Genomic DNA, 25,106 nt, shown 5'->3' with positions numbered 1-25,106 from the left:
CCAAGGACTGACCCCTGGGAAACCCCCCTGTCAAGTGTGCTTTCCACCAATCTATCCTGTACACGGCACTCCAATCTCCATCCAACAAAATATGAGCCCACCATCTCCTGTAAATACCGTAGAACTCCATATCTCTCCAATGATTCAATTATAGCAGCATGGGTTATGTAATTAAATGCGTTCTTGACGTCTAGTGCTACTAGGATGCATATCCTTCTTTCAGGGCCTTTCACCACCTTCTCACTGCCTCGCAAACATTGGCCAGGGCATCCAAGGCAGACCTGCCTTCGTGAAATCCATATTGACAGGGGGAGAGTCCACCCACCTCCTCCGCTGCTTCTAATATTCTCTGTTGTAACACATGCTCTAGCACCTTGGCTAAGGCGTCTATCATTGCCAGCATCCGGTACGAGGATGGAAGTGCTGGATCCCTCCCAGGTTTGGGGAACAGTACTGCCAATGCCGCTATTGCCTCCATAAGGAGTCTTCTGCGTATATTTGTCCTTACAGAACCCCAGTCCATGGACCAGACATTAAAATCGCCTGCCAAGACCACAGTCCGGTGCAGGGGAAGGTTCTCTGATATTTCCATCAGTATCTTTTTATATGCTTCCAGAGTGATGTTAGGCGACAAATAGCAAGTATAAACAAACCCACCAGGTTGGTCTAGTGGTGAACGCTTCTTCCCAAATCAGCTGATTTGGAAGTCGAGAGTTACAGCGTTCAAGTCCTAGTAAAGCTAGTTATTTTTACACGGATTTGAATACTAGATCGTGGATACCGGTGTTCTTTGGTGGTTGGGTTTCAATTAACCACACATCTCAGGAATGGTCGAACTGAGAATGTACAAGACTACAACACTTGATTTACACTCATACATATCTTCCTCATTCATCCTCTGAAGAATTATCTAAACGGTAATTTCGGAGGCAAACAGGAAAAAGAAAAGCAAGTATAAACAAAGATTCCACTAACCCTCGCTCTCACAAACCCCTTTCCCGATGGACATCAGATAGGGGTGTACGCATGCACAACCACATGGCTGTTCTCCCATCTTCCAACACTTCCCATCTGGTGCATGTGCAAGGAGCATATGGCTCAGAGATGAGCGCGATGTCCGCGAACATCTCTGTAACATACCTCTCCATCAATTCATGCGCCAACGCCAAATGTAGATTAACTAGTAGTATCCTCATTTTCGTGTTGCAGTACAGCTAGTCCTCCCCTGGCCTGCAACATCCATCTTCTTTTTGTCACCTCTAGGGCATACAGTAGCAACGGTTTGGTATCCCTCCATACCATATGTCAGGCACCTGGGTGCTAAGCTGCAGTCCGTTGCCTTATGGCCATCAGCTCCGCAATTAAAACAGGAGATGGCCTTGTCCTCCCCACGGCAGTTCCTCGTTGTGTGTCTTCCAGACACCGGTAGTACCTCAGTGCATCTCCGTAACGTCTACTCGGCAAGACAGGAGGCCAATTCTGACCGAACCTCTTTGTGCAATTGCCATGGCCAAGGAGGACTGTAATCTGCATATCTCAACCTTGGTCTCTCCATAGCCAGCCCCCAACGTGAAGTGCAGGCAGCCAGGCATCTCTGGTCTGGTCACCTCACAGAGTCCGCAGGCTATATCCTGTGGTTGTATATCTCCTTCCAAAACCTCTTATCCTGAGGGCCACCATCCTTGTCTTAATACAAACTGTTCCATCTGTTATGGCTATTTCAACGGCTTGTTTAAATTCTTCTGCATTCACTTTGCCATCTTTAACCTTAATCTCTATTGCTTTACCAGCTTTCCTGATGGACAGAATTTCAGCAGTGGAGGGAACTGTGACCCGTCCTCAGAAGGTTCGCATACATTATTGTAGACTTCAGAATCAGAGTCTTGGTCTTGTGGGTGGTCTCCACTGAGACCTCAGACCACCAAGCCGAGGAGAGTCTGGCCCTGGGCGCAATGAGATGATACTTCAATCCCATCTTCCTTCCCTTGCACTTCAATATTCTACAAAACATAGGTTGCAGTTTGTTGTCCATATATCTTTGTTTGAGTGGCGTCAAGATTGCCACCACTGTTCCTTTGAATCTTGTTGAATACTTCAACTAACACCTGGGCAAGGTCAGCTTCCTGACCTGAGACCACATACACAACATGGAACAAGTTCATGACGGCTATCACATCTCCCATCTCTTCCCTGATGTGTCTGGCTTCCATTGCAGCTGTCATGACGTTACCACCTTTTTTAGAAGTGTTAATAATGGATAGATGAAGCCTTTATTTGATGAGAATTCATCATAACAAAAAGCAAATTAAAAAAAAATATGTTTTTTGATATTTACAAAATTTATTTAAAAAGTTACTGCTGTACATACAAAATACTTTTTATATTCTACACATAACTTCTGAGGAAGGTACTGTATACCAAAACAGCTGTCACTTTTTTAAATAAGTTTTGTGAAAATCAAAAAAACATAATTTGTTTTAATTTTATTTCTGTTAAAAGTATTAGTGAAATAGTTTATGTAATATATATTTTTGTAATATATATTTTGTGATATTTAATTTTTTTTATGATAGGATGTGAAAATAAATGCAACAAGCAGTGGCAATGGTCTCATGGTTCTTGGCGATACAGTTGGTTACATACATCTTATAACTCGTAATTTTACCATCAACACGTTTCGTGCTTATGACAGGAATGTCACCCTGGCACAGATGTCGAAAGAACTACCATTTCTTGTCACAATAGGGGTCAGATTAAAATTCAGTGGTATTATTTAAGTGATGTGTGTGTGTGTGTGTGTGTGTGTGGTAAGATTAATAAACAAATATTGATGTATTATGGATTAACTTTCTGTTGGGCATACTATATCTAAAAGGGGAAGCCAGGAAACTGTCCAATACAAATATCTTAGTACATTTTCCTTCTTTACATTTTAGTCACACGTTTTACTTTTAAGTGTACCCAGCAACTATAATTGTACCTCTTACTTTGTACTTCTTTACTTGAATTCATTTATATGTCAAATTTTAACTATTTATTATATTCTAAATAAATAGTTTTACCTTTATTTGTATGTGAATGTATTTATAAGTATGAAGTTTTACATATCTGTTTGAACATCATGTTTACTCACATACATTATATATAAGTCTTGACTCAGTGCCACCATTACTGAGTTATTCCAGAATTTTCTTCAGCTAGAATATGATAATAATAAAAAAATGTAAATGTGCATTCTGTTCTGATAGTTTTGAAGAGCTAAAAGTGATTTGTACACTAGTCAACATGATACATTACCTGCTTAGATGTTTTTCTAAGCTCATTGAAAAAACTAAATACTCTTTCCCTCTATTTGAATATGTAATTAAATTTTAATTAATAAAATATTAACAGGGACTTTTTCAGTGTGCAAATAAGTATGTGGATAAAGTTAAAACAAGACTGTGCTGCTGAAATAATGCAAAAAAGTTAAGTTAGTCAGAACTGAAGGCATTTATTGAACTACTCTAGTCAATTAGGTTGAGAGTACTCAACCTGATTTAGCCATAAATTTAGTTGTCAAACTATGGGAGCTGCTATGACAGTGTTGTTGGATTTTTCTGCTTAGGAATGAATTAGAAGCGATTTAAATTTATTTTAGGTATTTGAAGATAAATTTTCTTGTGAAATATAATTTAATTGATCATTTAGAATTATTCAGAAATGTAATTTTTGAAATTTGTTGATGATCAAGGGAGTTTACTGGTAAATAATAAACTCCTTCAAAAGTTAAGCATTAAATAATATGGAAACACCATATAATTTTTATATATCAATCAACGAATTTACCTAAGCAGTGAAATTTAAAGATACCTTAGTGGAGCATTCTTACTTAAACTGAAGAATTTGTTGTGAATTCCGTCATCAGTTTTATCATAAAAATAATGAGTTTTTAAATTATTGAGATGAGATAATAAAATTAAAATAAAGATTTAAAAAGGTATGTTACTCTGTCAAATATTGACATATTATTGTAATGTAAATTACATATAATTTACAAACAGTTGTACTGAACAATATGTAGTCATTCCTTGGTAGTATGAACCTCCCTTTAATGGATTTTGGATGCAGTTAACAAAATCTGGAGGAGCTGGTTTAATTTAAAAGTCTTGACATATTCAGCTGTGGCAACACTGTACATGAGGTGCTGTTTCAAGAACTAACTGCTAATTGGCAGGCAATCACTTTGTTTGGATCAGCATAGCTCATTGCTCCATGGTTTTTACCTTTTTTTTATTATGTATTGTGTTGAAATTATAATTTTCTATAACCATGCTGTCTGAAGAAAAAATAGAAAAGAGGAAAAGGGTGACTGGATAATGTGCTTGATTAAAATTACGGTACTATATTTATTCCTCGGTCTTTCGAAATTTAATTGTAGATACTAGCCTCTCCTAATTTAATCTACCCTTAGTGTCAGTATTTATGAACAATTGGCTTTATTGGGCCAATGTTTCTCCTGTTAAGTTTATAGTACCAAGGTACGAGTGTATTAAAGTACAAGGGTAAGTCGAAAAGTAAAGGGAAATTTTCATTTCCATCCCAATCACATGTTTGACAGCAATGATTGTTCTGCTACAACTCATAGTCTCTATCAGCTGTTCATTGAAAGTATTGTTTCATTATTAGCTATTTGTGATTGTGTTTAAAAGTCTGTTTAAAACGAGTGCTCCTTTGTCTGATTGCACCAAGGAAGAAATGCGAGCAGTGATCACCGCTCACAGTTCAGAAGGGGTGAAACCAGCAGAGTTTATTTGTTAAATTCAGCAGCAGTATGGAGAGAGAGTTATTTGAGTGGAAGCAAGATCTACGAATGGATTGATCGCTTTAAAAATGATATGATTTCTCTCTATGATGAACAGCGGCAGACTAATAACAATATTGAAGTGGTTAAGTAAACGATTCTCAGTAATCGACAAATTACAGTTGATGACAGTGCAAGTGAGTTAAATATATAAGCTCAGCATTTTCAGTCATCCATGATTCTTTAAACTTTCAAAAAGTCTGTGCTTGCTGGGTTCCATGCCAATTGACCAGCATCCGTAAAGAGAATTGTTTGAAAACTTCCCATAAGCTTTTGAAACATTACAAAGATGAAGGAGACTTATTTCTTAAGTGAATAATAACCGTTGATGAGACATGAGTCCATCATTTTGAACCCAAGAGTAAACAACAAAGTTTAGTGTGGAAACATCCTTCATCTCCCACAGCAAAAAAGCTCAAAATTCAAGGTGATGATAATGGGATATGGAAGGTTCACTTTTGGTTTACTTTACACCTAAAGGTCAGTCAGTAAACAGTCACAACTACTGTGAGCTGCTGGGTTTACTGAAGAAAAAAACCAAATCCAAAAGAGGTGGTAAACTTTCTGAAGGTGTGATTTTGCTTCAGGATAACATTTGACCTCATATGGCCACAAAAAGTAGTCCTTTGCCTTCTTGATCTCAGTTCTGAGCTGCTGGACCATTCTCCATACAGTCCAGACCTGGCTCTAAGCGATTTTCATCTTTTTAGCCTATTAAAAGAAGAGTTATGAGGAATTATTATCAATCTGATGAAGAGACCTTAGAAGTGGTGAAAAATTTTCTGCACACCATACTGAAAACTTTCTTCCAGGAAGGAATTCAAAAGCTCGTTAAAAGACGGACAAGTGTATAGTAGTAGGGGCAATTATGTCGAAAAATAGTGCATGTATCATTTATGTAAGTACAAATAAATACATTGATTTTTTGAATTTCACTTTAGTTTTTGACTTGCCCTCATGAAAAGCAGAGGTATTCATAAATTTTAAATCAAATTTGTGCGCGCGTGCATATTGATCACATAAACTGTCCCAATTTTGGCTTTCAGTGTAAGAAACTCCTCACAGTATTCATAATGAAATAGCTGTATAATTCCAACAATTATAACAAGTATAATTCCAACTGCATTTTTCACTTATGCATTATGTGAAATGACCGTGCTCTTCTCTAATAATCAGCATACATTCCTACCCATTTTAATTGAAATTCTACTATCCTTCACAGCTCTTTTTTGTTTTCTATTTTTATTAACCTTAAAAGTATTAATAAATCATTTATTGAATTATATTAATTATCACAATGTTATTCTTGAAATACATAATTAGAAAAAAATGAAAATAGTAAAATTTTTCAAGTGGTTATCATATTAAACTCCCCCAAATTAAATTCAGATTGTTATATCATGGTTAAAAAACTCTGTTTTTAAATATACTTAATTTGTAGCATATTCAACACAAGTTCTTTTTGTATAATCAGTCTATGAACAAAATTTTGAAATGATGAAATTGCACTGCCTTAGAAACAGATGAAAAATGGACTACTTTTCCATGCATAATTAGCAGTAATTCCAAAAGGTTTTCTTTAAGTAATTGAAACTCTCAAGAGTAACACAGAAAAGAGAAAAGTTTGATTTAGCATAAAACTCAATTTTTTCACCAAGTTGTTCATAAGAAATAACTTTTTAAAGACAAGCTTTTTATTTTGTGATTACTGTAGTTAAAGGCTACTATTGATTTTGATTTAAAAAATTCACCAGTGACTACTTTTTTATTGTAAAATTATGTTATTTGTATTTAATTTTCCTTAAATTTATAAACTGATTTTAGGAGGATGAAGTGGGCATTAATCCATTAATTAAAGTGTGGAATGTTGATAAAGAAGATAGACAGGGTCATCCCCTTTGTGTGCGCATTTCACGTGCATCATTACCAAACCGCGCCATTTCAACATTTTGTTTAAGTATTAATAACTCATTAACTTTTATGGCTGTTGGGTTTCTTGATGGCTCCATTTTATTATACAGAGGTATTTGTTATTATTATTATTATTGTTACCAATTCCTTTTATCAGTAATTGCTATATACATTTATTTACATTACTATTATTTAGTTTATTACAAGCTTTTTCTTACATAAATAGATCTATGAAATTTCTCTTGGCAAAAACTTCTTCGAATCAGTACTGAGTGTGTGAGTTTTCAAACAAACTGGATGTTATATCAAACACCATTTTAAAAGTAAATTTAAATTGATGTGAATGTCAGTACAATACCACTCAACATTGGAGTGGTAGCATTTCAATTTTTCTTACGAAAAGTTCTTACTTCAAATATCAGTCTGCATAAATGGCATGTTTCTCATGTTAAATATAGAAATAGTTCATAGTAAATAAATTAATTAGACATTAGTAAATTGAGAAATGGCACATTTCTCATGTAAAAAATATTCCCAAACTGGGTTTTGTATCATTAGTTACTTGAAAGAATATTTAAACCCCTCTCCAACTAGCATTCTTGCTCTAGTAAGTTTATTGGGACTAATAACCCACTAGCAGCGTAAGGAACAAAAATATAACATTCAATTGTAAACCTTGTTCCTCATTGTATTAAGCATTGTTAAATTTATAACTATCCATCAGTTCTATAATTCAAGATCTCATCATATAGGACGGTTTGATGGTAGTCCCACGTTTCTCCAATACTGTTCAAGGATTAAGGAAGATAGAATAATTTTATTAAATATAATCAATCATATGTTGAATAATGTTAATGATATAATATATATTAAATAATAACGTTAAAATAACCACCTACAGATCAGTATACAGATATTCTTACACTTTAATTGGTAATACAAATTTTGTATACTGATTAGTTGTTAATTTAATTATCTGATAAAATAGAATGTGTCTTGTATTTCTCAATGTTCTTGTAATCAAACAGAATGGTAGAGTAATAAATTGTTCTTGTTTTAAAGGTTAAAAAAAAAGAAGTAATAAACATATCTGATACATTTATCACTTTACTAGTTATGTTTGCTGAATGGAGTAAAATTTCATAACATTAGTGTAATTCTAATGTGATCCCATTTATAGTTGTTTCAAATGACATTATAATAATATGATTTTACTTGAATCTCATTTATTTATAAAAAGTACACAATTACAAGTAGTTTTTGTTATTATTGTAACTATTTTTTTGTTTATTCTTACTGCCAGATATTTTATTTTAGGTTACAGCAAGAATTTATTTTCCCCCCACAAGCCAAGCATTTTTTTTTTTTTTTTTAATAGAATGACAAAGATATGAAGTCTGGTCAGAAAATAATTTTTTAATTATCACCAATGGAGATATTTAGTGACATGCAGTAGGTAATATTGTGTTCTGCATAACTTTCTTTGTAATCACATGATCTTGGATCGTTGCTATCTCGTTCAGTTTTCATGTTGTTGGTATTTGACTGCAATGTGTTGTAGCAATTTTTGGGAGCAACAATGCTAAAATAAGATTTGCTTGAAACTGGGGAAAACTTTCACAGAAACGTTTCAGTGTTTGAAACAAGCTTATGGAGATGTGCTTTGGATCATATGCAATGTTACAAATGATTTTCACGATTTAAAAGTGGTCATCAGTCAATTGAGGATGATCCTCGACCAGGAAGCCTTTGACTTCAACTGATGACACCCATGTTCAGAAAATCAATGATCTGGTGTATGCAAATCGCTGATTGACTGTCAGAGAACTTGCAGAAGAGGTTAGCATCTCAGTTGGATCATGCCATGATATTTTGACTTTAGAATTGAACATGCATCAAGCATCGAGTTGCAGCAAAGTTTGTTTCTCATTTGATGACCAAACAGCAGAAAGAACATTGAGTGGACATTTGTTGGCCCACTTCTTGAACAAGCCGATGACGATGAAACATTCATGCAAAGGATCATAATGAAGATCATAAGGAAGAATAGGATCATAATAGGAAGGGGTAGGAGACAGAAGCTGGGTTTATGGCTATGGCACTGAGACAAAAGTTCAATTATCACAATGGATTGGCAAAGCTTCTCCAGCCCCACAAAATCATGTTAGTCTCAATCCAATGTGATGCTCTGTTTTAATGGAATTGTGCATTTTGAATTCTTGCCTCAAGATGATACAATGAACCATGTGTACTGTCAAGGCGATTACAATGGTTACATGAAAAAATACACATGTTATAAATACTTAAAATAAATCACAACAAAAAACACATTGTTATTCAATCTCTAAATGTATATTTATCATGTTAGGTTCTCATCACTTGAGGTACGAGAATCAGATGCAATTGCTTTATTTGAGAGCAATGATGTTCCTTATACAGCCAGTCTCTGTGATAAACTGTATGGTTTCAATTTTGTGGCAAAAAAACAATATGAACCTCAGTAGTGGAATTGAAATACTGATACACAACCTTTTATGTATCTTGCATGACTGGGGTGTAAAATAACATTGGGCAGTATATTTAGTCACAAAGCCTATTTTGTTTTGTTTGATAATCATGTTAAATATCATTGTAGTTGTGATAAATTATTTGAGTCAAAAAATATTACTTTTTTTTGGTGTTTGTTTTTTTTAACTTCTTTTGTGTGTCAGTATAAATGAAAATAATTTTTTTTAAACAATCAAATTATGCGATTCATTAGTGGAACCTATTCATTTTTATTAATTTCCTTTAAGAAAATTAATAAAAATTGTTCTGTTGCAAATATGGATAAAATATCTGGAAAATTCAAGTTAGAAGTGATTAAAAAGTTAAACAGCGAAATTAAAACTGATATTACTTAAGAAATGAAAGTAATTAGAAATAAAATAAATAGAAGTAGTGATAGTGTGGTTGAACTTCAAAGAATTGCTAAGATGTTTTTTGTGTATTGATAGATGATTATTCAGTGCATATATGGCTATATAAAGAAACACATACAAAAATACAGATAAATAATTCGCTTAAAATGAACATTTATGACATAGAAAAAGAATTTTTGGAACTACAACAATATTATAGAATGCAAAAGAAGGAATACTTGGAGTGCTGGTCACAAAAAATGAGTTCATAAGTGAAATTCTTAATCCTTTGTATTAATTCCATTTGATGCAGCACATTTATTAACATTTAAAATGAATAGAATCCCACATGTTTAATTAAACTAATTTGGACCGAACTGAAGAACTAGATAGCATTTCGCAATGTGACATTTAATCTGGAAGATGCCATGCATCTGTGCGAGTACAAAATATTTTTAAAAAAAATGAAAAATGATGTGGCAAAGAAATTGCAGTCACATAAAAATGGTAAAAGAAAATTACAGAACAACAAGGTATTGATTGAAGACATCACTGAATCCTTTATCCTAATGTCAATAATGATTTCAGAAAGTTTGACTGTACAGTAAATAGCAATGTAGAAGGTGATAATCATTTTTCTGAAATTGAAATGGAAGATCAAAATAGCAAGTAATTTATTATAAAAATGAATGAGTTAGTCTGATGTTTTTTTTAGATTGCTGCTTTTTCATTACATTTTCTATACAGGTTAATAATCAGTATCTTCTGTTTCTGTAGGTAATTAATTTACCATTTCCTTATAAGCTGGAGTAATTTCAGTTTATTATAACATTATAAGCAAAAAAGTTAAAAACTGATGATATACAGCATTACTAAGAGGTTTCCTGCCATCTTTTTGTCATAATTCAACATAAATCACTAGATAATGTGGAAGTTACTCAGCTGACTTATTCATCATGACAATGTTCATGTCCATTCTTTATATCTGATCCATGATTTTTGCCTAAGGGCAGAATTCTCCAGGCTCACCAGGTTTCTTATTCTTCAGACATGAAGAATTGTAATTTCTGGTTGTTTTTTCAAGATGAATTGATTTGAGGGCCAAAACCACATAAAGAAGATTACAACAGTGTAGTTGATAATTATACCAAAAGAGGAATTCCCCAGAAATGATTCCAGCAATGGAAGAACTACTGTGTTAAGTATGCAAAGTCACAAGGGTGTTACTTGGAGATTAATATTATAAGCCAATAGGTAAGATGTTTTTCCCAGTCTGTGGTTGGTAACTTTTTGGAAGGACCTCACACATGCACATCTGTTTATTTATAGTCTCATACACAGTAAATTGTCTCTGTGAGTTTTGTATGAAGTAAGTTACTTATGTACAGAGTTAATTAACTGAATGTTATCAACAATTTTTGTAAAATTGTTAGATCTTTTCAAAATCTTACAGGTGATATAAGAAGAGAAAGAACAAGTAAACAGAAACTTCTTCAAGAAGGAAAACAGTCAATAACAGGATTAGCATTTCGAGTGACCGATAAGTGCACTTATTTGTTTGTAGTAACATTGATTAGTGTAGAATTCTATGATGTCACACATAAAGATAGAGAAGTAAAGGTAATTTTAACTTTTTGTAAAGTATATTATTTGTAGTTATTATTTTTGCTTTACATAAATTTAACAGTTCCTAAAATAACATATATTTTTTTAGAACACAGTGTATACTGAACTTTACCAATTTCTTATGATACATAATATTTCTTAATAGACAGATCTATTCAATAAAATATTAGGATGGCACTTTTTTGAAACATTTTGATGGAAAGAAGATGTATTTTACAATAGAAATCGATTAACGAAGATCTTAATGTAATCTAATCATAACAAAATTGTATCCACTTACTTTTAACATCTTTTGGAACTCTGTTCCATTCTCAGAAAATCATTCACTGGAGGTCGTCATCATATCAAGATAAAATGAAAAATGAAAAATAAACTTATACATAAACACACAAAGTCATAACACAATCAACATATAAATCCATGCACAAATGCGACATGTGCACATTGTCATCCACATAAACTGACTTTACATAGATGTTAATAAGACTGCTGAACTTGCATATAAAAGGAATTAAAAAGCTAAAAACATTTTCTTAGATTGAAATAAAATTTATTAGTATATGAACATGTTAAGTAAACTGACATATTAAGCTAATGTGGTAAATTATGAAACTATGTAAGAATACCTTATGATCTTGAGGAAATGAAACATTGTGTATTCTTATGTAAGGTAATTCTTGAAATGATTCAGAGATTATTAGCATGATGAAAATAAATGTAAATGAAATAAGGGGAATTCAATTGTTGACGCCACATATTATAATGAATGTTTTATGACAGGTTGGATTTAATTAAATTTAGTTACTACACTGGTCAGTATTCTGGCAGTGGATCTCATTGAAATTTTTTGTGTTAAATAAATTCAGTGTAGAACATGAATGGTGGCCTCTTATGCCATAATTTGTACTTGATTTTTCAAGTACAAATTATATGCTATCTATTAATGAATCAATAATAGATCTATGATTATGTCAACAGTGAAATATATATATCCAATATATTTAAAAATATACATATTAATGCATCATAATGATTAACAGTTGATCTACATAATATATTAATATATAAATATGAAATTTATTAAAAAATAAAATAAAATGGTAACAGTAAATAAATATCATAATTCTACATCATTATTAAATTTAATGAATAATTACTATTATAGAGTTATATGTTTCATTAAAGGAAAAATACATTGCCTATTATGTAAAAACTTATCAAAAAATTTCATAACCGATTTTTAAATACTCTCCAACAAAGAAAAGTACACAAATCAGACCCCAGAAGCTCTAAAAAGTTAAAATTTGAAAGAACGTTTAGCATTCCTTAAGTTATATAAGGAAAAGTTAAAAAAGTAGAAAAATAAAAGAAATCTTTTTTTTAAAATAGAAAAAAATATTTTAAATGAAAAGGTTTATTCGCATTGACTTTTTTTGAAATGTGACAATAAACATTGATATAACTAGCTTCAATAACTATCATATTTAAAGTTAATAACTATAACACATTTAAACAGAGAATCAGAAATACCTATAAGAAGAATACTGTATTTTTAATATAAATATACAACATTCACTCAAATTCTAGGGCAGAGGGCATATGGACAATCTATAATATTAAACTTGAATGAAAACTCGGATCTTTTGAACAGCCTGTACATAAAACAAGAAAAATTTCTTTAGTTCAATTCAAATACTTGCAAGTTTAAATAAATGTAAAACATTGAGATAACTGAACAAACTGTCAAATTTTAATAAACATAAAATCGAAATTTCATAAGCTCAAAAAATTTTTTCTACATACAGTATTAAACTACATAAATAATTGTTGACTTAGTTCAATTCTACTTGCTTTTAACAAAAAGGAACTAAAATGTTGCATACATTACCCTTTAAAAAAAGACTATCTCTTTAACTTACATTTACTTATTATTTTGTAAGCTGCTGGATCAGGTAATTATAACATTTAGAACTAAATTTCATTAGAATGAGAGTACAAGATTAACAAACTGGAAAAAATTTCTGAAAGCAAGAAAAACTTGGAAGAGCTCACCTACATTTGAACTACAATATAAAAGCACAAACAAGATAACACGCAAATTATCCTTCCTATGAAAAATAATAAGCTATAAAACTCAAATAGAAGAAAGTAATAATTTAAAATCACAAAATTAAAAAGAAAACAACACATACACTATAACACAAGCGCTCATAAATTCAAATCACTTTTACATTACAAGGACTCTACAGTAATTAAAATGAAATTACTGGAGAGGCAAAAGTAGAAAATATGATATTCATTTTTATGAGATTGTAATATATTATTTAATATGTATATAACTACAAAAATGTCTTCAGTAACATGTACCATACATAATAGTGATTAAAATATCCCCAGAAATAGCTTTTTAAATGATCTGCTGTAAAACTAAGGAAGACTGTTAATATTGTTGCTAATCAAAAGTATGGGTGATCTTGGATCATGCTAGAGGATGAGCATCATCACTCTACACAATCAAATGTGTTGAAATTGGCAAGAAATGTTGTCTATTATGAATCTGACACAGAATCAGAAGGGCACTTTGAGATTATATTGTAAATCATAACTATTGCATTAAGTTGTTTCAAGAGGAATTTCCTAATGTGCTCTTATTCAAGGGAAACAACCATGATTCTTCAGCGTTTTTGTGATTATAGAAATGTTAAAAATAGCCTAGAAGATGCCTTACTTTTGGGTAAATCACTGTGGCAGTTGCCTCGGCAAGTTGAAGAATACCTTAACCTGCCAAAGGGCTATTAAACATCTGAAGCTATGATCATATTAAATTTGATTAGTTCCAGAACTACATTTTTGGATTCAGAAAAACTGTAACACCTGTTATAAGTGGTTTAAGAGACTCGCTCATAATAATGTAGTTAATTTTTTTTTAGTACATTTTTATGTTATTCTTTGAGTGATGGGGTTTAGTTTTATTTTTATATCTTAACAGCCAGAATATCCAGATTTAGGTTGTAAAAATTCTCATTCACTGCACGAGATCCAGAAAAGAAGGAATGTGATATATCAATTAGTCAATGAATTGTTAATCTTATTTTTATTTGACATATTAAGATTGTATGAAGAAGACATCATACATCAATCTATAGGTGTGCTTGCAGCAATGAATATTACTGTTGGTTACAACAAGGCCATGTCAAATCTTCAGTGAAATAATTACGATGCTTAGCAACTTCTTCAATGATAAAAAATTATCTGAAAATCTTTTTACGCCATGTTCATTGGTTGCATCTCTCCTAGATTTTTTTTTCTTTGTTGCGAGTTAATTTTAAAGAGAAGGTATAAAGCAATCATCCTAGAGTACAACAAAATCTATAGTAAAATGTAATCAATACTGTAAGAGATATTCCAATCAAAATGTAATGAAATGAGTATATGTAAGCACACATCATCAAATGAATTTAAATCTATTGCAAAATAGAGAACAATTAAAAAAATACAAAATTCCAAGTAGTTTTTATTTATATATAAATTACATTTATAAATATTGCAGTTTATTCCACATTTGTATATCTAAAAATATCTGTATTACTTAGATAAGGTTTTATTATCACAAAATATATAAACAAAATTTACTGCATAATTCTGTTGTTAAGCTATCTAATAATAAAAATATCATACCATTTCTTTCATTTGGAAATAAATTGTAATACTTAACACTACGCAATACTCGTAAATGAGAAAGCTATTGAATTCTACATGAGATGGCAGTATCAATAATAAATATAGTACTTATTTGCTTTCAAATCAAAGTACGTCTTGAATATTTAACACAAAAACATTCAATTCCTTAAATAAATAAAAAGCACAATTCTGTATTATGTATTAAAACTACATAGTTTTAATTATCTTAGGGTAGAGGGTTACATCATAAAATGTTAAAGACTCAATGTATGTTTGTTGGTTATAATTTTCATACTGTTTTCATCTTGTTGATCAATGTAGGTCTTTAATAAAAAAATTTGGTTACAAATTTTAAATCAGCCAACATTCCATGTGCATTTGTTACCTCCAGTTTCACATAATTTCAATCACAAAAATTCAGAAAAAAAAAGAAGCCTAACAATAAAAACACTAATACTTTAAAATCTTTTGTATTAAATCTTAGAACAAAGTAGATAGTAAAGTAAGTCAAACATTTTACAATTGAATCTAATGAACTTTGTTCATTTCTAAAAATAAATGTTTTTTGTTTATAAATATATATCATTTTTAACACAAACATAAAATTGACAAGTACAGTAAAACGTTTTTTTGTAATGTCTTTTATAAAACGGAATTATGAAAATGTCTACATAACAGATAAAGATTACATAAACTCATAAATATAAGCTCTTTTTTGTTTTTGTTATAAGTTTTTTTTTTTTGTTTGTTTAGAAGGAAGAAGTAAGACATAATATTATTTAATAAAGTCAGTAATGAAATTCCTTCTATCATATTGTTCAGAGGTTAATACTGAATATAGTAAAAATAAATGTTCTGTTTCAAAAGTAATGCTAAACATGGAATGTTGAACTTCTAAATAATTAAGAAAATTATTATTAATAGTCGCAACAAAACAGTCTTCAAAATGATACTTTACTCTTAATAACAACAACAAGTTTGCAATACTTTAGTAATTAACAAACAGCAAATCTAAAATAATTAACATTTATTCTCTATATCAAAATACACAATTAGAACAAAATTATACATTCATTATGTTACTTTATAAACTTTATAAATTTATATTTTTAAACAATTATGTGAAAAATTTAATACACTGCAACAAATTAAATTTTAATAATGGTGTAAAATAGCAATAAAATACAAATGTAATTAGTACAATCCATTTAGTATAAAAAAAATTTAAAACTATTAGAAAAAGAAAATAAACATGAAATAATATTATAAAATAAATTAGATTATTTTTTATTAATTTAAAAATAATAGAATTACATTTATGTAGTTGAATAAAGTAATATTTTTAATTTATATGTAAAAAAAATTAAATAAAACAAATACAAAATACTCAAATTACATTAAATGTGAAAACTTTCCAGTGGTATCATGAGAAAAATATTATTACAATTTAAATGTTAGGGCATTTATTTGAAAAAGAAAACGAACATAATTTATTTTCCTAAAAATTACTCGTTTCACTTGCCTTGTTAGGCAAATAATAAATTAAACTTTGTTTTGAGATATATTCGAAGTTATTTAGAATATATAGGATAAATTCACAGTTAGAACAAAAAAAGGACTTAAAAATTTCCTTTAAATGACTGTATTAATAAACTGTAATCATTATAGATTATAGACCATTATGCTATTTAAAAAAAATTACATAGTGCTGCTTTTATGCACTATGTACACTTATGAAGTGTACAAACCTCATAATTACAATCAAATATAACATAATTATAAACTACAGGGATTGGCAATAGCAAACAGCTAGGGGCGTAATAGCTGTAAACTGTGATTAACAAAAAGAAAAAAAAAATATATAAGGATTATTACTTACTAAATAAAACACTTGACATGCTTGTGTTTAAACTATGAAGGTATTTCAGTAAATATGAAGAACACTATGTTATGAATATAATGTTAGATAAGAACAATGAAACGCTACATGCACGTATGTGTGTGCACGCGTGCTAAAGAAATGGATATTAATTATTACAACTTATAAAATGCACAACTTGGTCTTAGTCAACAAACAAGAGTGAAATGGATTAAATAAGTAAATAGAAAAAACTGTACAGTAGCTTGAGCAAGAACAGTCATGAGAGAAGGTTGAGTAAAGCAGGAAAACTATTTTCCCTACTACTTTTTATTTAAATAAATATGTTTTTTTTTTTTTTTTTACTTTCAAACAAAGCAAGATGTACATTTTTTATAACAATGTTAAGGTAATACATAAAATTTGGTTGAATGTACAAAATGAAAGTAATAAAAGTTGTTTTAATATACTAGAGAAAAATCACATAACTTCATACAACATATGTAATCATTAATTAATAACCGAAAATATTAAAAAAACTGATAAAATTATACAGTTTATTTGAATTTATCACAGTATATTCACAAAAATAATAAATTGCATATTAATTGATAAAGATGTGCTTTTGCCAGCCATCACTTCATGTTACACCATCAGTTTTCATTTGCAACAAGTCACATTTGTTTTCAGTCTGAAGACGTTAATAGGAAGTGTATCTCACACACGTACTTTTGAAAATTCGTAGTCATTCAACAACCATACAGATTTATATTATATAATTTGTAATATAAATAAATAGAAATATTAGTAACAATATATAAAATAAGATCAGAAATAACAGTGGAATATTATATAAAAATTATAAAAAAAATCTTATAAAAAGATATAAAGAGATTCACTCATTAAGATTCTTAAAGAAAACACAAATACCCTATATTAACTGAATTAAAATATCGTGTTAACAACATACAGTTAAACCCAGTTTTAATTTTGTACAATTTTAAAAATATGTTTAAACATTGCAACTTGTAATTCACACCTACTTTTACATTTTTTTTTTTTACTGGAAAAATAGATATTATTTCAGTAAAATACAAAGAACAATATAAAGCTCAGAAATGTAAAGTCAAATTTTATACAATAAATGGACAGTATTGCACAACAAATTTTGTTAATAAAATGTGTATCAGTAATTTTCCATATTAAAAATAAGTACAAAATATTACAATTTGAAAATTGTAAAAACTTTCTAATTTAAAAACTTTCTCCTTAATTTAGCCATTTCTGACACGGCAAACATAAACAAAATCACATTGATCAAAACATTAATACTGGGTTACCATCTGATAATTTAGCCTTAACAATACTTGAACTGAATGAAAAAAAAACCGGCCCTAGTATTTAACAATGAGATTAAAAGGCTTAAAACGATTCTACTATTATAAAAAAATTAAACAAAATTACTCCACTAATTTTACACATTTAGCGGTGCATAACATTAGGATCAAAATAAACAATTATAAATAAAAATGCTGTATTTATAATAGGACTGAATTTATAGTAATAAAAAAACAAAGGCTGAGTTTAACTGTACCACTAACAATAATAGAAATATATATCAAAATAGAACTATAAGATTATTCAAGCCCTCGGTGAACAATAAAATTAATAACAATAAGTTTTTATCAAGGAATAGTAAAAATAAATAATGAAAATAATAAAAAATTATTTAAAGTAAGAAACAATGAAAATAAATAGTGTCCAGTGGTGAAGCTTTAGTGGCACTTAGTTTTAATTCAAATGCTAAGGTAATAATAACACGGTTTACAAACTACTGTAGATCAGAAGTAATAAAATTAATACACTTGTACTACCATTACAAATAATAAAAAGAATTACAATAAAACCATTAAGACAAATGGTAGCCAAGAAACAACTGAATATTCATACAAATTTTTCCATTTATTAATGTAAATTAACTGTAAGAACTCTCCTAGCATGCAGTCTTTAATATCAACTCATATTTTCAATACAATTTTTCTATGCACTTATCCACAATGAGCTATTTAATGGTTCAGTCACTCTTATGGACACTGCCTAACATCAAGAGGTAGAAATTAAAAATAAAACCATTCAAAGAAATCTCATTAACAATCATTAAAAAAGAGGTGAAAATTAATTAATAAAACATGTCTGTCCATCCAAATGCATTCAGGAGTTGAGTTAAGCCTATTAATGTACTCCCATAACAAAATTCATTTAAGAAAAACTGAGTAATATATATAAAAACAATACCACGATGCAACAAATTAGATTCATGTATACAGAGACTTACACTGAAGACATTCAGTGGAGTTAATATTCCACTAAACGTCAATCTCAATTTATTTACACTAACCATAGAAAATGACCACCAATAGTAGTTTGATACTGGCTTTTGCCTATATCAACAGCCACACTTTTAAAAACATAAACCTACGCTCATAAACAGAAACATTTTTTCACATCTTACTAAGTAAATAGAATCATATAATATTATGTAAGTCTCCATATATGTTGTGTAAATTTGTTGATCGAAACCCATAGGTAGCTGCATCCATTTTGTTATTTTAGTCTATAGCATTTGTGTAAGATAAACTATGTTTTGTTAAGATGGGGTTGAAATCTTTGCTTTTTTGCAAATAAATACATTGAAACCAATAAGTAGCTGCATCCATTTTGTAGCGTTAGTTTATAGCTTTTATGTAAGATAAACCACATTTTGTCAAGAGGGGGTGAAATCTTTGCTTTTCTGCAAATAAACACCAAAGCGACTGAAACTTCAACTGGAAGATATAATTACCGCTATTTATACAAAAAGGTCATGCCTCACCACTGGTAACAATCACACACACTTTTAACGGTTTTATAATTTTTAGTCATTATTGATTAATATTTATTATGTTTATGTACATAATAACTACATATGTAAGGCACATTTAACTTAAATCACATGCTGCTACAAATCAACTGTTACAGCAAACATCAACAACAGATATATCTATTTTAACAGATGTAATATCTGTGCAATATAAAAATATTAACGTTTATGAGCACATTGTATACAAATACAACAATTTATACATAATTCTATAATTAGTTCAATCATATATTTATAAATGGTCGTTTATTTGTATTTTAAATATACACAGTATTAATAAACTATTACTGAAATGGCACAATACTGGTTTCCATCATTTTTACATACCGGATTCAGCAATACCCTCATCATCTGAAAAAAGAAAAAAGAGACAAAAATAAATAAATTTAATGAAATAGTTTGCTATTGGAAAATTCTCTTAAAAATAACAAAAATAAAAAGGAAATACTACAATCAAAATAGGAGAATTAACAGAATCAGTACAACACCCAACTGAATGATTCGTAATAACTGATGATTACAAAAATGATGAAATATGTTACTACTGCAATATCTTTTTTCAAAATTTATTACATTTCATAATGTGTTACCTATTATAACAATGAAAAAAAAATTATAAAATAATAACTAAACATTAAAAATCAGAAATTATTACTTTTAATATAACAAAGTCCTAAAGTAAAAAATAAAAATTACACTAATTTTCATCATGCTTAAAATCAGTTAAATTACTAATTGTAGACTATTTTATATTTAACAGCATAAAAAAGTTGACAAATATATTTAATTTACTACTTGATAAAGTAGTAAATTAAGTAGTATTCTCTTCAGTACTTAGTAATACTTCCTGTAAAAGAATTAGTGTGTGTGTTTTACAAATAGCTATCTTCAGCCTTAATTACCCTTGAGTCATTAATTTAATGCAGAGAGTGTCTGAAAAAGAAACTATTTTACTCTTGTTTTCTTATAACAAGAGGCCAAAAAACTCGCGTAAGTGCAGACAAGACACTGAAAGTATTATTATCACCCGAAAACCACAAAAAAAAGTATTATTATCACCTGAAAACCACAAAAAAAACGTCAAACTACAGCCAAAAATTACAACAAAATTCATTTAAGAAAAACTGAACAATATATATAAAAACAATACCACGATGCAACAAATTAGATTCATGTATACAAAGATTTACACTGAAAACATTCATTGGAGTTAATACTCCACTAAATGTCAATGTCTAATATTCACACTAACCATAGTAAATGACCACAATAGTAGCTTGATACTGGCTTTTGCCTATGAAACAACAGCCACACTTTTAAAAACATAAACCTAAGCTCATAAACAGAAACATTTTTCCACATCTTACTAAGTAAATAGATTCACATAATTTATGTAACTCTCCAGGTATCTTGAGTAGTTTTGTTGATCAAAACCCATACGTAAGTGCATCCACTTTGTAGTTTTAGTCTATAGCTTTTGTGTAAGATAAACTACATTTTGTTAAGATGGGGTGAAATCTTTGCTTTTCTGCAAATAAATCATTGAAACCCATAAGTAGCTGCTTCCAATGTGAGTGATTTTACAATTTGTGTATATACTAACTGAAACAATTAAGTTTTAAAGAGACCTAAAAAAAAAGAAAAAACTAAAATGTGAGTAAAAATCTTTTATTCAGACAATTGACAAAACAACAGTCAGAAAACACATATAGAAATAAAAAACTGAATAGATTTAAAATAAATAAGCAATAATATACATACAGATGAACTGAATAATATACTACAAATGAATTAATGTAAATAATCAAAAAGAATATTATGCATACTCAAGGGTCACATTGGTCCTCTTTTACCATGACATGAGGAATCCATAAATTAACCTGTTATGTTAAACTACAAATTATAAACAAAATTCACTTCACAACTGTTTTTCACCAATTACTTTTTATGGTAATACTCAATTGTGTCGCAGCTTTTCAATAACTGTCAATCACTCATTCTGCCAAGTTGCCTTCAACCAGAACGTATGAATAGTTCAATAAAGCTAGCTGGGTATATGTTTCCTATGTGGCTATTTGGGCACTTTTGTCACTGGGGATTCCTAAGCAACTAGAAACCCAACTGAAACTAAAGATCGACATATGTATATCTACAGTTATTAGATGTGTAGAGTAAGTATCAAAGAATATTTAAAGAGCACTTGCTGAGCTATGCACAACAGAACATGATGAGTCATGAGTATAGCATTCGATTCAAAAGTATACACGTTCAATGAAGGAAATATCAAATTTTGTGACAAAAAAAACCATCTAAGGAATTACTATGCTTAGACCCATCAGTGTAATAACTGCTTCACCAGGCAAATAAATGTGTATAACTACAGTTGGAATATGAGGAGATTAGAATAAGTTTTCTTAAAGTGACAAGTGAGAGGTCTAAGAGTCTATAGTGGAAAAGTACACTAATGGATAATGAAAAGAACAAGTAGTTAAAAGATATATATTAAGCTTGAAAATTCACAGCAGTCATTAGGCAGGGAGACTCAGTAAAATAGTCATGAAGCATACTCCAGTATGAACATTTTACAAGAGTTATTTTTTTCAAGGCCCGATCGGTCATGAAATTAAAACCACAGTGAAAATAAAAAATTTGTAACAAGTACTTACATAGTTACGGTATTTCTTTACATAGTCGCCACTCTGATTTAGACATTTGTCATAGCGTGGTACCAACTTTCCAGTACCCTCGTCATAGAACGGAGCCACCTGACCTGTGTTTTCAGGAATGTTTCTATGCTGGTCTGCAGCTCGATGTCTGTGCCAAAATGTTATCCTCCTAGCCAGCGTTTCATGTGAGCAAAGAGGCGAAAATCGGATGGAGCCAAGTCCGGTTGTATGGTGGGTGATCAAACACTTCCTAACGAAAACGCTGCAGGAGCTTCTTTGTTACAGCTGCAGTGTGCGGCCGAGCATTATCATGGGGAAAGACAATGCCTGATGACAACATTCCCCTCCGCTTACTCTGAATTGCCCTTCGTAGATGTTGAAGAGTCACGCACAGTATGAGGCTGCAGTGATTGTCGTGCCACGTTCCATGAATTCCACCAAGAGAACTCCATTCCGGTCCTAGAACACAGTAGCCATACACTTTCTGTTGGAGAAGGTTCGCTTGAAATTCTTTGGTTTACTGGGAGAATGAGAATGCATTCACCGTTTGGATTGTTCTTTTGTTTCTTCAGTTTTGAAACGGACCCATGTGTCATCCCGTGACAATTTTGTTCAAAAAATCTTCTCCTTCATTGTGGTAGCGCTGGAGAAACGTTAGGGAGATGTCCATTCTCATTGTTTTGTGATGGTCAGACAGCATCTTGGGAACCCATCTTGCACACAAGTTTGCGGTACTGAAGTCTCTCACTCACAATGGTGTAGGAGAGCTGACCTTGAAATTTCAGGAAACGAATCACTCAATATAGAAATTGTGAACCGACGATTTTCTCGAATTGCCTCATCCACTTGCTCAACGAGATCATCGGTTGACACTTGCTTCCTTCCCTGACCGCCTGCATCATGAACATCTGTACGTCCTGTTTTAAAGTTCCTGCACCATTGTCGCACTTTGCTGTCACTTATTCGTCGATGAATTTCAGCTGCATTACACCCCTCAGACTGAAGAAATCGAATTACCGCACGCACTTCACACTTGGTGAGAGATGCTACTGTTGTAGACATGTTTACATGCTAGCTGCGTGTTCAGAACTAAACAAAGTGATGCGGCGTGATTGAAGGCCATACTAGGGACGCTGTGCAACACATATGCGCAAAGGTACATCCGATTTTTGCGTGGGTTTTTATTTCATGACCGATCAGACCTTGAAAAAAAAATAACCCTCGTACAATTTTTTTTCAAACTTGTGTAACACTTACATCATCAAAAAACTGTATTTATTTTCATCAACACTGTTTCAAAAAGTTTATTTTTCATTTTGTTATTTAAATCCCCAGATGATCGTGATGAATTTTTTTTAACAATAAGCGAATAAAAGATAACTAGTATTTCCATACTAATAATTGTAATGGAGGTTAATTGTTAGAAAAGAAAGAAAAACTTATTTTTTATTTTGTGTTCTAATTAACTATAGATAAATAAAATATGTTAAAAGTAACTTTTATGTTAAAAAATTAATTAGGGCTATTTACAAAGTAAATAAAAATAAGGAAATAGTAGACAAATTATTATTATTACACTATCAACATAAAATTTGGAACTGAAAAAGGAGTAGGTGTTCTATATAGTATTGAATTAGAATATGAATTCCGAAACAACCCATCATGTAACATTCTTAAATTAAAACCTCTTAAATTTATTTGTTCCATCATTCATGGAACAAACAATATAAATAAGTTAATACGTCTGTATATGTTTGCTTACTGACATCTGATTTATATTGTGATGCAGGCTGTAGACCTATATTTGATACATAACAGTCGAATGATGTCAAGCCAGCCATGACAGTAAGTCAAGTAATGAGTAATTCAACATGATGAAACTTTCTTCAGTATGAGTATGAGCTCTTTATGACTTGCTTCTTCAGTTGTGGTAGTGGTTTTATCATACTCAAGTGATGTCATAAATTTAGTGAAACATTTTTACGACAGAACTTTTGGTATTATTTTATTGAACATCAAGATTTTTTAAGGTGTGTGTGTGCGCACGTGCACGCATGTGTTTCACACTGTATTTTATTGCACTCTATAGTGAAACAATTTTATGAATTATTTTAAGTAATTATGTGATATTTCAGTTTACTTTCATTCATTAAAAATTTGGAATTTTACAATGAATAAAAATTGAGCTTGTAAAATTCTTCAAATATTTTTTATTACATCTGCAGAGAATTCACTATGAAGTCAGCAAAAACCAGCATTGAATCTGCTGAAAACTGCTTATAAACATTATTTTGACTGTTCCTTGGGAGACCCAAGATAAATCCTGGGCTCCACGTGTAGCATGCATCAAGTCATATGTTAAACTAACCCAGTGGTTAAAAGGAAAAAAAGATCATTTGCCTTTTGGGATATCTATAATTTGGCAAGAGCCTACTAACCATTATGATGACTGTTATTTTTGCTTAACAAATGTTACTGATTTTAATTCAAACAATAAAAGCAGTACTGCATACCCAATGTTCGTTCAGCTATGAGACCAGTACCTTCATGATGTTGATTTACAGATTCAGATTGCTCCAACTTCTTGGAAAGAAATTCCTGATTCTCCAGAAGGCTCAACCAATGAACCCTTATCTTCAATAGATATTGATTCCAGAAGAATGAAATACTGAACCTCATCTCATCACATGAGTTCAGCAGA

General features: G+C 30.6%; 1 protein-coding gene and 1 pseudogene across 1 annotated transcript; one reads left to right on the top strand and one right to left on the bottom strand.

The window, feature by feature from the left end:
- Window positions 1-25,106, bottom strand: part of LOC142331042 (tyrosine-protein phosphatase 10D-like) — a 170,091-nt pseudogene that overhangs the window by 17,471 nt on the left and 127,514 nt on the right.
- On the top strand, window positions 1,712-14,488 carry LOC142331635 (vacuolar protein sorting-associated protein 11 homolog). The gene is made up of 5 exons (XM_075377660.1): window positions 1,712-1,846; window positions 2,574-2,747; window positions 6,668-6,866; window positions 11,108-11,274; window positions 14,270-14,488. Exons 1-5 carry the CDS (start codon window positions 1,712-1,714, stop codon window positions 14,486-14,488), a joined length of 894 nt encoding a protein of 297 aa, XP_075233775.1.

The sequence above is a fragment of the Lycorma delicatula genome, chromosome 10, assembly GCF_047948215.1.
Source record: "Lycorma delicatula isolate Av1 chromosome 10, ASM4794821v1, whole genome shotgun sequence".
NCBI lineage: Eukaryota > Metazoa > Arthropoda > Insecta > Hemiptera > Fulgoridae > Lycorma > Lycorma delicatula.
The sequence above is the reverse complement of the archived record's forward strand: the minus strand, read 5'-3'. Positions and strand labels throughout refer to the sequence as shown.

Bases quoted from the DNA above. Each gene is read 5' to 3' on its own strand.
- LOC142331635 (XM_075377660.1), top strand. From the start codon at position 1,712: ATGGCTATTTCAACGGCTTGTTTAAATTCTTCTGCATTCACTTTGCCA. The intron at 2,748-6,667 runs GTCAGATTAAAA...AACTGATTTTAG, and splicing joins CATTTCTTGTCACAATAGGG to GAGGATGAAGTGGGCATTAA. The intron at 6,867-11,107 runs GTATTTGTTATT...AAAATCTTACAG, and splicing joins CTCCATTTTATTATACAGAG to GTGATATAAGAAGAGAAAGA.